General features: G+C 34.9%; 1 protein-coding gene across 1 annotated transcript in view; it reads left to right on the forward strand.

Annotated features, from left to right (window-relative positions):
* The first annotated feature begins 774 nt into the window (after positions 1 to 774).
* LOC150104757 (uncharacterized) overlaps positions 775 to 14030 on the forward strand; it is a 39374-nt gene continuing 26118 nt past the window's right edge. Inside the window, exons 1-3 of the mRNA XM_090396159.1 lie at positions 775 to 953; positions 4070 to 4166; positions 5963 to 6037. Of these exons, the coding sequence (XP_090252285.1) occupies positions 4070 to 4166; positions 5963 to 6037 (172 nt within the window). The 5' untranslated portion in view covers positions 775 to 953. The remainder of the gene's footprint in view (positions 954 to 4069; positions 4167 to 5962; positions 6038 to 14030) is intronic.

Here is a 14030-nt window from a genome sequence, read left to right on the forward strand (position 1 = left end):
TGCAACAATAGTGAATTATAGATAATAAGCGGACACCGATGCATAAATTAGTATAACTTTCACTGTACATCCTAAAATTTCGGGCTCAGTTGAAGAGTGACGCTATAATGACTCACGAGATTATAGGTCTTCCTGATAGCCTGCATGTAATGCTTACGTATCATGTGCAGGTATCCAAGTAAAGCACCTAGTGAATATAATCACGCAGTTATATAAGACAAATGAGCTGAAGTATGAATGGTAGCGATTGACTTATGTAAGTTATGATGTAAATGATAAATATTAGTAAAACTACTATTATTTTACAAGTGATACGCAGTACCTATATTAAGTGAAACGAATCTATTTGTTGCATTTTTTTTTGTTTTGTTTTGAAGACTAAATCAGTATTTTTTTGCTCATATCTTTCAGGCCTTCATATCGTCTCGTTACGATATGAAGGCCTATCTATCTCTTCTATGGTCTATCTCTTCTAAAGAGATTATCTCTTCTAATGATGAGATAACAAGCGGTAGCTTGTGACTGACTCAGAAAGATAAATGATTAATGAAATGCAGTGGGAAACATGCTCATTGTGTACTAACTGAATTAAATGTCGCGTTAAATAGATTTTATAGCCAATTTTTAATTAATTTTTCCGCTTATAGTAAGGATTAGCAAATATAAAACCTATATAATCCGGAAATGTTCGTGGTGAGTTAAGTTTTCTATTTCAGTAGTGGCTAAGAGTATCACAAGACTAAGCGTTGCGTCATCTATGCAAAATTTGCTGATAGCATTCGTGAACTTCGGTGGAAAAGATATGCAATCCCACTAAAGAAGTTTACTGAATTTCATCACAACAGCAGCAATTCATATAAAATATTAACGAGTGCTCAACAGGCCTCACTGACAGTGAGCAATTCCTGGTGATTTCAGATTAAGTTTGTGTGTTCCGGAGAATTTGGATAAGGGTAAATATTATATAATATAGGTGATAGCTTTTACCCAATTAACTATAATTATACTGCAAAATATGCTTGTAGATTAAATGAAATTTATTATAAGTTAATTAGTTGTCTTAATAAACAGAAAGAAAAAAATCATTCGTTACGGAGAATATTCATCATCACTATCACGCTGTTCAAGGGTTTAGGCCTGGAATGGCCTGTTCCAGTCTTAGAAGTCATCGTTGAATCACTTTAGAGGACGTCCTAGTTTTCTTTTTCCAAATAGTTTGTAATTTAATACTTGTTTTTGGTAATCTTTCTGTTTTTCATTCTTTCAACGCGTTCCATCAATACAGGAACCCCCGAAAGGGGGGGGGGGGGCATGTAACCTTTACAGAGAGAGCGCCCTAGATGGTGGATAGGGGAGCCCACCAGATATATGGTGGTGTGGTCCGAATATATTGAATGACTCGTGTACCAACAGGGCCATAAGGGGGCAATCATCTTGATTGTAAGTGAAGTGGCACTCCCATCGTCCCCTAGCTGGATCTATCTTCTTCTTCTTCCTCTGATTTAAGGAACATCCACTAACTTTAATCTTTCCTATAAGGCCTTATCAGCAAACCCTTCTTATTTTATGACCCTTATGCTATTAGAGTACTGGAGCGCTATAGAGTCTTTCCATTTCTGGCCTATATCTATGTTCCCTCTAAATACTCTTTCCTCTTCAATATATCCTATTTTTCCTACGGGTATAAATTTGGAAGCAGGCAGGTTCAGAAGCCTTAAGATAGCAGCCCTACCACTGGACTATCCATCCAGGCTATTAACCTGACAGGAAGAACATTAATTTACTTCTAAGTCAATAGAGAAAGGTAATTCGATTTGAACGGAGAATATTATTACAATATGACCTAGTCGATACACTTATTATAACAACGTGCATATTTAAACTGATCCCTAAATTTCAATGAAAAACAAAGTATTAAAAACCTCAAATATCAGTGTATAGTAAGAATTACATTTATTTAAAGTATATATATATATATATATATATATATATATGATCAATTTACTTTAAAGTATGCCTGTGAAGCCCTGAGGAAATGGCGTTGTTTGATTCACGGTGTTGGATCCTCCTTCAAAGAAAGACCGTCATAGGTTCGATTTTGTATGCCGATTTTCTAGATCTTTCTTCAGCTGATTCTATAGTTAGCTCCCTTCAGAGTCCTTTGATTAAATATTTATAGTGGGGTGAGTGCACAGTTATTGGGTGCGAAGGCATTATCGCATATCTTTTACGGAGATTGGAGAGGAACTCTCCCACAATCTCTCTCTCTCTCTCCCCCAGAAATTTGTTTTTTTTTTTAATTCCTCAAAATAGGTAAAGCGGAGAAGAAAATCACCCATTTAAGAGATACACTACGCTCAGCATTTGTAGCCTCGACCGTATTTCTAATTAGCTATTTCAAAACCCATTCCAGAATCTGATTTTCACTAGGAATACGTTTATATTCATAGAACTTCCCCCCCCCCTCTCTAGGATCCCAAATGACGGATCTAAATAACATTGTTTTATTGCTACATATCACAATAAATAAACTACCTGTAGTGCATAAGCCAATAATTATGACTATCTGAGATAATCATGAAAATCTTCATTGGTGTTTCTGTATCGTGATGTGATTCGTTATCAGAGTAACTGACTCGAAGGCAGTTTTTGGCTTAAGTACTGAAGGCTAGAGGTTTCAGTCATCGCGAGAAAATGATAAAAAAGAAGAAAAATACTATTTGAAAAGCATCTCCTGACAGTTACTTTTGACTAAAGCACTTTTTTAAGTATGTTTTAAATTATATATATTTTTATGAATAATAAAATAAATGAAAAATAATGTCGCACTTTATTTCTATAAATCAAAAAATTCTTTAAAAAATACATGCGTAGTAGTTTAGCTCACTCAGAGTCCTTTGCTTAAACACTTATAGTGTGAGGGAAGGGGGAAGGCGTACAGTTCTTGAGTGTGAAGATATTTATCAGCTAATTCCCGATATGACTGACTCAGGGAACTACGATTGCTGTACACCGTTTATTTATTATTATTTTCAATGCATATTTTAACAGTTTCGAATTTGCCTTATTTTACCATGAATAAAAAAGTTTCATTTAAAATAAACTGAGATGACCAGACAAAGTATAGTATAGATCCAAATGACCAAATTTCATTCAATTCTGTTTAGTAGTTTGAGTCATTACATGCATATAAACAAAGCGAATGTATCAGGTTCCTATACATTTTTCGAAATCGCTAAAAACAAATGTGCTTTTTTTGTTGGAAAATTATCTTATACCTAAATATTACATATAAACGGATATACAGGGCTTTGAAAATACGCTGCTCATCCGTGAAGAGTGACAATTTTTAGTTGACGAGTAAAAAAATAAGAGGATTTCAGTTTAATCATCAGCTTTATTTACGTGATGTCGATTCAGTCATATGAACAGGACCAGTTATAAGAAATCACTAGTCCTGTTGATCCGGCAATATTTCGGAGCCAGTCAGAATTCAGAAGCGCACTAATGCTGTTATATGTAGAGACCTAAGGGACGTTTTTTTTAATTGAGAGTTTTTATAATACCGAATGTTTTCGATGTTTGCTTATGGCACAGAGAAGTAATTGTTGATTTTTTTCATAAAAGTGATTCAAGGCTTAATATAAGTGTTAGAAACGAAACCGTAAAGAAAAGTATAATAATAATAATAATAATAATAATAATAATAATAATAATAATAATAATAATAATAATAATAATAATAATAATAATAAATGACCTAGTATCACTTATAAAATGGAAGTTTTTTTTGTTCACAGACTGATAAACACACTAATATATAAGCAGTTGTTAACATTCCTTAATCCTGGAAGTTAATCTGGGATATATCAGGCGACCGATTCGGTTAGAGTACATCCAGGCTAGTGACAAATGAGATTTACTTTAATGGTGAGCCAGCACAAAATTTTTAAAGTCCTGCGGAAATAGCAGGGAAAATAGATAATTTCAACCTTTGGCGATTATGGTCGCCATGATAATGCTATTTAATAAGTTTCACTCTTTTTCATTTATGGCATTTACTTTTCAGATGGCTCACTGTCCTACCACTCAAGTCCACTGTCATCATCATCTACCAATAGTGATTCCTTTGACGTCTGTCAACTCTTCATGGGATAATGATTCAGGTTTGCTGAAAAAGAGGTTCCTTAGTAGCTCTTTTTCAAGATACCTGAAAAAGAGGTCACGAAGTAACCTCTTTTTCAGGTATGTTGAAAAAGAGTTACTAAGTAATCCTGAAGTATCTTGTATACATTTCAATAGTTATTTTCTTGCGTCTTCAATTTATGGCGCTAATTTAGATTTGTATATTTTAATGCCAACAGAACATTTTGGCGATCAACCTATTTAGAGGTATAAGAGATTGACAGTTTTTAACGAAATATATTATTGTTATCCAGAAACAATAACAACCCTTATCATACATAAACAAAAAACAAGAGCAATTTATGCACTTTTTAATATAATTTCTCAATAATCGCATTTAGGAAAAATAAATAAAGCTAGACTAGGAATATCGTCTTCCTTAAATAAATGAGTAGCACCGAAATGATGTTATTCCCATGCTCGTTTTAAAACTCATTCTATCTCAAAAGACGAATGGAAAAACATGGAAAACATGGAATGAGTACATTACCGAAAGAACTAGAATAAATGTTTCCTATAACGAAAATTTAGCTATAAATTAGGGGAGTTTTTTCCTCATACGAGTAATCTTTAAAGTATCCTCGGAGGTATAACTAGTACCGCACTAATCATACATTACTCAAAACTGAAGATTAATCCTTAAGTTATTACATCTGTTATTATTCCTTAAATCGGTCCTTCAGTTGTAATAAAGAATGCATATTTTTGATTGCATTCATTATCACAACTCAACTAGAGATGTTTTTGGAATATATACACTCACAATTTAGTTTTGCCATTAAGATGGCCCAACTGAAATCAAAACAGAAACGACTCCATCTTTTTAAAAAAATGTCTTAAATATAATTTAAGAGGGTATTTTTAATTTCATATCGCTGATAAAAAAGTTTTTAGTAAGGTGACATTGAAACAAAAATAATTTTTAAAGTAAACTTGAATATAAATCTAAAAATTGTAGTCGTGCATGTGTTGATGACCATTTACGTGCTACACTAGCAGGTTATTATAACTGTTTCGAATAAGACAGTTTAAAATTAATTAAATTTGAATTTTCGATAATTGACGGTTTATCTTTTCAAGATGGAGACCGTTGATAATTTTTCCGAGGCCTTTCTTCATCGCCTGAAGTTAAATCGAAACGACTGTCTCTTTCTAAGATAATGGAAAGTCTTATTTTAATCACACATCAATAATTTTTAAATAACTAATGAATTATCAATATTGCAATATTTACTCAGTTGTGCCATTGCGATGTTTTATGTATAACATCAGACTGCTCTTACTTGTTCAAACATTGTTCGCGTTACACTTTGCAATTAACTAATTAACTATTGTGCATCATTGATGATGGCCTGTAATATTCTGGCCTAAATATATGGCCTTAAATAAATAACATTATCTCTCATCGCGCAAGTACCTCTTAAACAACGAATAAAAAGACTGAAACATTTGAACCTCATTGAATGAACCTGTATCTAATACTGATTAACAAAGGATGCAATTCCTTTCAAAATAAACAAAATGCACATTATTTTTGTCAGGATGTTATTAGGTACAAGTCATATTTCCACTCTTTTTTTATCGGTTCTCTTGAAAATGTTTATCCAATTTTCCATATTAATAATTAATAAGATTAAAATATTCGAGGAGTCTTGTCAATAAAGGGGCCTCTTGAATGAAGAGGTCCATGCGTCAGTAGCATAGCATTCTCTGTGAGAGCATTTCTTTACAGATGAAATGTGGTTATCAAAGTGATATTATATAAATTGTCTTTCAGGAGAAGTGTATAGTATACTTCAGCTGATTAGGAAAAATAACCCGACCAGAAGAAAAAAAAATTGCGCTTTTGCAGGTAAGACTATTATTAAATGAAAATGATTTTCCTTTAACCAAAAGTAATAATTCATATTGCTTTTAATGTAAAGAAAGGGGGATTTTGTTTCAGTAATTTATGTACAATTTAGAAGATGACACTACAGTTTTGAATTAAGGTGATTCTTATAAGGTGATATTTCTGGATTTTCAAAGGCATTTGACAGAGAGCCACGTAATGAACTGGTCTATTAAGTGACATTAAATGGGTTTGGATAATTGGTTAGTTGACTGGATAGAAAACTGGCTCTCTAACAAATATCAAAAAGGTTATGTATAGAGGAATTCCACAGGATTCTCTCCTGGAGTATTGATGTTTAATCTGTTAATGATATAGCAAGTGGTTTGGAAGCGGATATTTAACTATATGCAGATGATGCAAAGTTGGGCCAATTACGAATGATGTACTGATATTTCAGAGCGATTTTAGTGGACTGTATATGTGAAGATACCAATTATCCATCTGTTCATTGGGCATCATCAGATGCCGTATGGTCACCCAAATGCTCGGTGATGTCCACACCAGTCATCGCCTGGTCGTCCTGCTGTATACTTTTCTTGACGCTTCAACTCTCTGAAGATCAGTCACCATAGGCTCAATATCCATCTATTTCATTGACGGTCTATCCCTTCCTCTTTTCCTAGGAACTTTACCTTCTACTATTATTACTCTTTTGGGAAGTCCTCCTTCCATTATTTTGTGTCCAAAGTTTTTCAAATGTTTTCTGTCAATATCCTTAAGGAGTCTCTTAAAGTTCTACGGATCCTTTCTACACTGATCAGTTTGTTCACCTTTCAGTATATGATATCCTTAATAGCCTTCTATAACACATTTCAAAAGCAGTTATCCTTTTCCTGTTAGACTTCTTTAGGTTCCAAGTCTAACATACATAAGTCACTTTTGGAAAAAACAGCTGAATCCAAAATCCTTTGTTCCTGTGGAGACAGTCCATGCTTCCATTTAAACAACCTCTGACTGTTGTTTTAGCCATTCCTGAACTTCTTCTGAACAGCAATTCTTGAGATTAATAATGGATCACAGATATTCGAACTTTCTGACTTCAGCAATTCTTTCTCCATTAAGGTACACTTGTTTCTCAGTACCTTCCTTGTCCGTATTTCCTAACCATAATCTTTGCCTTGCTAGGATTGAGCTGAAGTCCTCTGTTCTTACTGAACAGAGGACTTCAAAATTCTTCCTTGTCATTAAAAAAGGAGTACTGTATCATCAGCGTACCTCAGATTACTGCACTGTCTATCCTAATTCCTGCCTTAAGCTCATCAAATGCTACACGCGCGATGTCGTCAGCATAGATACTAAACAGGTGAGGAAAAAGCTGATTGGATAGGAAACTGGCTCGCTAATAAATATCAAAAGTTTATGTATAGAGGAACTATGTCGTTCAAGAAGATAGTTACCAGTGGAATTCCTAAGGTTCTCACCGAGGACTGTTGCGTTTAATCTGCTTGTTAATGATGTAGTACATAGTTTGCAAACGGATATTCAAATGAATGCAGATGATGCAAAGTTGGGGCATCCTTACCTAACTTCCTTTCCAACCTGAAGCCAATCATTTAGCCGAACACTTGTTCTTACGATGGCTTCTTGCTCACTGTATAAGTTAGCAATCAACCTGATAGTGTGTTGAGGAAAACTTTTCATTATTCCCAACACTTTCACCTGCGAACACAGTCAAAAGCTTTAGAACAGTCTATGACCCACATTACCATAGGGAGCCTAAATTCTTTATACTTTTCAATGATCTAAGTCCAAGGATCTGATCTCCGATACCTTCTTATTTCCTAAAACTTGCTTGATCTTCAACTTTACTTTGGTCTCCTCAATCCTAGTTGGAATGATCTTCAATAAAATATTTCTTGCATGAGAGATTAAACTAATAGTTCTAAAGTTCTTGCAATCTTGCATATCGCTAGTCTTATGTAGTGGTACGAAAACCGACTTCTTCCAGTTTCTAGGCCATGATCCTGTTTCCCCATATCTTAATCAATTTATGACACACTCTTATCCATCCATCCCCTATGGCCATAATTACAGATTACAGCAGTACATAAATAGTCCAAGATACATTAATAAATAATGTGTATGCAAAAATTAAGCTAAGCAATGCAGTATCTACATATAGATAAAATTACAGTCAAATGTGTTTGTATAAATTAATTCTTTGTAGAAGGTTAAAAGCATCATGCAATTTGTCTGATAGCATCTGCCTGGGTGTATATGCCTTGGCCAGATAGGTAAAAATTTCATTCCTCTCTCGTGTGAAGAATCTTTCTTATAGTCTCCACCATAATATGACAAATAGCAAAACGAGACGTGTGTTGCATTTTTCGCACTCAGGTGAGTCATTAGCCTTCAGTAAATAAGAATGTGTAAAATGACCGTGACCTATTCGGAGCCTAGCAAGAACAACTTCCTCTCTTCTCTTTCTACGTTGACTAGAATGCTAATGCTTAATTTCAGGCTTATTGTCATGTATTTTGTTCAATGTTTCCTTCCAATGATGACTGCTATTGGGATTAGCTTTGATCTTATGAAGTGTCTGTAAGCTGTATACAGTACTGTTAACAGTACGTCGAAAGAGTATGACTTGATCTAGCAGCCGCAGATGCAGTCTCATTTTCCTTAATTCGAATGTGGCTGGGAATACAGTACAACCAGTGGTGAGCTAAAAGGGGCTCGCGGGGACTCGCGCGAGCCCTTTGTTAAATTTTTCTCAAATTTGGAACCCCTTTGTTCTTCTTGTTTACTTTTTTATTTTTTCAAAAAAAATTTTTTTTAAAAATATATTAAGCGACAAACTCACTCATACCGTAACCTAACAAAAATTAGTCTATTCGGCAGTGTATAGATTATTTGGAATTATTGTTTCAACTCCTCTATAACGAATGCGCCCAAGTTTGAAAATAAAATAAGCGCATGTGCTATCTTTACCCTTCTCCCTTCTGATAGCCAATCGTAAAACCAGTAGCCAATCAAATGTTTTATAAAAGATTATAAAAGATTTCATTCTTATTATAATTTGATAGTTAAAAAATGTTTTTCTTATGTAAGATAAATTAACACGGATGATTGTCTGCAAATATTTCATGTTTAGAACATGAACGATTTGTTTAAAAATGATAGCCCTTAGTGGTTGATTGTCCTCTCATACCTTTTGATTGGAATTTCTACACAAGCTGTATTAATAAACGTTTTTGTGTGAAATACAGCTTTCTTTTTTTTTTTCCCTCGACGATGCAAGTCCTTTGTTAAAATGTCCATAGCTCACCACTGAGTACAACCGAACAACAAAATTAAGAGTTTTCATTTCGTACAACGTGTGTAAGACATCACATTATACATAGGAGAGGAAATTGCCTGAGCTCAATGAATCTCTATAAATTACACCCTTTTCGTAGCGGTTTTCTTTTATATGCACAAGTGAAAGCTGAATAGCATGCAACTCTGTTGTATAATTACTGCAATCAGGCGGGATCTGGTTGGATATAGTAATGTATGTATAGTATGTGGTAGAAAACTGATACCTTTGTTGGTGTGCTGCTGTGTTTTCTGACACAGCAGCACACCAACAAAGGTATCAGTTTTCTACCACAGAAGAAGGCGCCTCTGAATACCTGATAATAATAGGTGCCATAAATATAAATATTATGAACATAAATAACAACAAAGCACAATACCTAGACCTCTTATCAGCGTATAACATAGCCCCATCCATACAGTCGCATACACGAGAAGAGATGGTTGAAAATACAGTCACCTCATCATGTATTGACTACATAAATATGCAAGCCTCTGCAAACAGCTATATAGCAGTCATCATAACGTGCAAACTGGCAGACCATTATGTCAGTGCACTACAGCTGCGTACTGAACCCCTTAAACTGACCGAGACTACAAAACTGTATAATAGCATCATAAATGAAACTATAGCAAACGGCAAAATCAGAAAATAGACTGTATGCAGATGTAGCATCTTAAGATTTTATCTATGCTATCTGCTAACCTTAAGCTTACATTTAATAAATATATATCTAAGCAATAACAAAAATAAAAATACGCTGACAAACTAGACGTAATCCATGGATAACAGAAAACATTAATAGATATAGAAAGAAAAAATGTCCTATGGAAACAACTTAAGAGGTAGTCTAACAATATAGTTTTACAAGATGAATACAAAAGAAGACGGAATTACTTAACAACATAGATTGGAACCGTAAAAAGAAACTATTATAGAAATAAAGGATGATGATAATTTATCTGAGAATAAGCTGACATTAGAAATATTTCGATTTGAAGAAATTATTAGAAAAAATCGACCAGAGAATTGGAAAAAGTGGAAAAACGTTTGACTAAACTTAGATAGAATAAGAAAAAAAGATCAGAACAAGAATAGGCAGGAAAGTACTGAACTTGATTGATGAATTTGAAATTGATTGCTACCCATATATGACAGTACTGAATTAAGAAGGACGATGATAGCAAATGATTTCACCCGCAGGCTGTGTTGAAGAAATGGATGCGAGTTTTTAGGTGTGGAGTGAGTTTGATGGCAGAAAAGACTTGCACAAGAGGGATGGCCGGCACTTGAATTCATTTAGCATCAGGAGCCTGGAAAAATTACTTCTTGGTAGAGAGTCATGGAAACTAGATCATCAAGGGAGGAATGGGAAAAATGTGTGTGAAAGTTCGGTTAGGGTATGCACACATAATAAAGACATGAATGTCTTTGAACCTGGTTATGTATGTGCTGAAGGGGCGGATTCAGACGTTTTGAGTATGTCTGGAGAGGAAAAAGAGAAAATTCTAGAACAAGACAAAATAGATTGCATATCTAAATATATGAATAGGCTAGGTGGTAAATTATTATGTCTATACACAAATGCCAGGAGCATCAGAAACAAAGGGTTTGAGTTCGTTGATTTATTGAATATAATGTGGCCTAACATTGTTGGCATTAGTGAAACCTGGTTATCAGAATCAGATATGGTGATTGGGATCGAGTGTAATGGGTATACTATTTTTAAGAATGACAGAAAAGATAGGAGAGGAGGAAGTATCAGATAACGTAAGCCCAGTTAGGGTAGAAACGCAAGAAAACAATGATGGTAATAATGTCCAAATTAGCGGTGATTGAGTCTATCTGATGTGAAGTGGAGGCTAACAGAATGAAATATATGGTGGGTGTTGCTACAGACGGGGCGGCTAAGTTGCAGTGGATGAAGAAGAAATGCATCGCCAATTGAGCCTTACGGGTAACTTTAATTTTCCAAACATTGATTTAATAGAAGAGAAGCTCATGATAAGAAAGAAGAGGAATTTATTGAATAGCGGCGAGATTCTCAAGAAGCATGCGAAAGAAGAAACTCGAGGTCAAAAAGTGTTGGTGTTGCTCATAGCGTTAGAGGGGAGGGGTGTCTCTGTTAAGAATATGACTATTTTACCACCAGTTGGTGACTGTGATCATCCTGCGCTTTCTTGGGAAGTATCTAATTGTATTGATGCTCTGATTAAAACAGGCTACATGCTGAGCTACAAAGCTGGAAATTATGATCAACTTAGGAGAATGTTATCTTTGGTCCCATGGTATCCGTTACTGAATGGGAAAAATGTTAGCAATGCATGGGAATCTTTGAAACAGTGCTTAAATGAGACGGTATCTGAATGTATCCCTAGTGATCGAAGAATAAATAGGTTGGGAGTGAAATGGATGTGCAACCTTATTAGCAAAGAGATCCACAAGAGGAAGACGATGATGTGGAAAGAATATAGTGAGAATAAGACTGAGATGAGTTATGAAATAAATAAAGCTCAGACTAGAAAAGTAACGAGTATTTTGCGGAAAGCTAAATCGTAATATGAAAAGAAATTATGCCGCAAGCAAAAGAAAGAATGAATATGAAAGAATAACTTTATTGAATGCAAATGGGTGCTAACTTTTGCTAAGATATATCAATCAGGTATATGTTACATGTTGCATAGTGCTACAGTTACATTGGATGAAGAGTTGTATATGTATGAAAATGAGGTGGAAGAACTGTGGCATAACCTGGATAAGAATTTGTCTATAGGAACAGATCGAATATCAGCCGTTTGCTAAAGGAATATTCAGCGGATTGACTAGGCCTTTCACATATTTGTACACTTGAGTCTCAGCTCAGGAATGATACTCCAGGAATGACAGGCATGTATGATAGTTCCACTGTACAAGGGCGGTGCAAAAACTGACGTGTCTAACTACCGACCTCTAAGTATCTCTAGTGTGGTAGTGAAGATTTTAGAGAAGTTGGTAAGAACTAGCACAGAAGTGGATAGAACAACAAGCTATACTCCGTAAGGAGCAGCATGAGTTTACTAAAGGAAGGTAATTTTTAGAAATTTGCTCATATTTTATATCAATGTTACGGCCGAGTTGAATAAAAGGAATTGATACACTATAATAATGTTGGATTTTTCTAGGGCATTTGATAGGATACCACACGGAAGACTGTTGCATAAACTGGAGAATATGGGATCGGAATATAATATAATTTCATGACTTGTATCAGGGGAGGGTTGACAGATCGATATCAAAAGGTGGTATACAGTGAGTGTTAATCTGTCAGATTTAAAGTGACCAGTGGAGTACCTCAGGGTTCAGTCCTTGAGTCATTATTGTTCATTCTATACATTCATGACATCAGGCATGGTTTAAGATCAGATGTGCAATTGTTTGTCGATGATGCGGAGATAGGCAGAGCAATGATTCTACTGATATTCAGCACTTACAAAATGATTTGAATATTTTAGGTTGTTCAAAAGGATTAAAGCTTTTTTATCTTTCCAACCAAACAGCACGCCGTTTCACCCAACTGCGTAATCTATTCGTTAGACAGCAGTTCACGTTAAAAACGAAAACGAGAAAAATTCGAGTTTTATTGAAAAAGTGATCAAATTGACTATGAGTTCGAAGACGGGAATACGATTTTGTGAAGGTTTGCAGGCAATGTTTCCTCTGATTGCAGGCTCATTTCATACACTGTTTGCATATGAAAAACATTTTGCGCGTAGCCACAGACTCAGTGTGTACTAATGTAATATTTCTCATATTAATATTGGCATTTTTTCGTTAAACTCTAACCTGTAATATTTAAAAACTAAATTAATTATCTTAAATCCGCGCAGTTACCAAACTCCAACTGTTTGCATGAGTTCAAGTAACTACTGTCGAGACTGCAGACCGTAAACAAATATGGCTCTGAAACTTGTTGACGTCTTATAATTCGTTGTTCAAAGATTATTGATTGTAAATGAGAAATTCTCAAATCTGTGCGCGCAGTTACTAGGCGTGTGCGCTACCCCTTTTTGACTTGTGCGCGCATGTAGGAGCGCACAGCTCAGAGCGAACATCGCTTTTAGGTTATACAATAATGATCAAAATAATTTGCCACATCTACGATAGTTGTCTATGCGATCCACATTCACACGATCATACTGAAAACTAGACTGCAAGAAGAAGAACAACAGAAAAATCTCATCCACCGGTCTGAGTGAATTTCTATTAAGAAACATAGGTGTCATCTTCGAGCATGAAAGAATACCGCAATCAAAATAATGGAATATTAAATGGGATTAAATCTACATATACTCAGAGCTGCAGTGGAGGATGCTATATGAACATTTGAAAACACGTTACGTATGAGTGTGTGTTATCTGTGTACACTGTATGCTGTCTGAACACAGGGCCATATGCACACACACACACTAGATTAGTGTGTGCTTATACCCTTCACTACAGTTTTGTATTCTGCATTTGGTAACAGCCAAATATTTAGCTGCATATTGTATATACATTACATTATCGATTCCTCAAATGTTTGTATATATTTTTTAACCTAGGAAAGAAGTAGGCATTCATATATCGGAATTTGATTGGAATTCATATATCGGCCTACTACGTAAAACTAATAGG

The sequence above is a fragment of the Typopeltis vanoorti genome, chromosome 7 (assembly GCF_054136105.1).
Source record: "Typopeltis vanoorti isolate ZY-2024b chromosome 7, IOZ_Tvanoo_1.0, whole genome shotgun sequence".
NCBI classification, from domain to species: domain Eukaryota; kingdom Metazoa; phylum Arthropoda; class Arachnida; order Uropygi; family Thelyphonidae; genus Typopeltis; species Typopeltis vanoorti.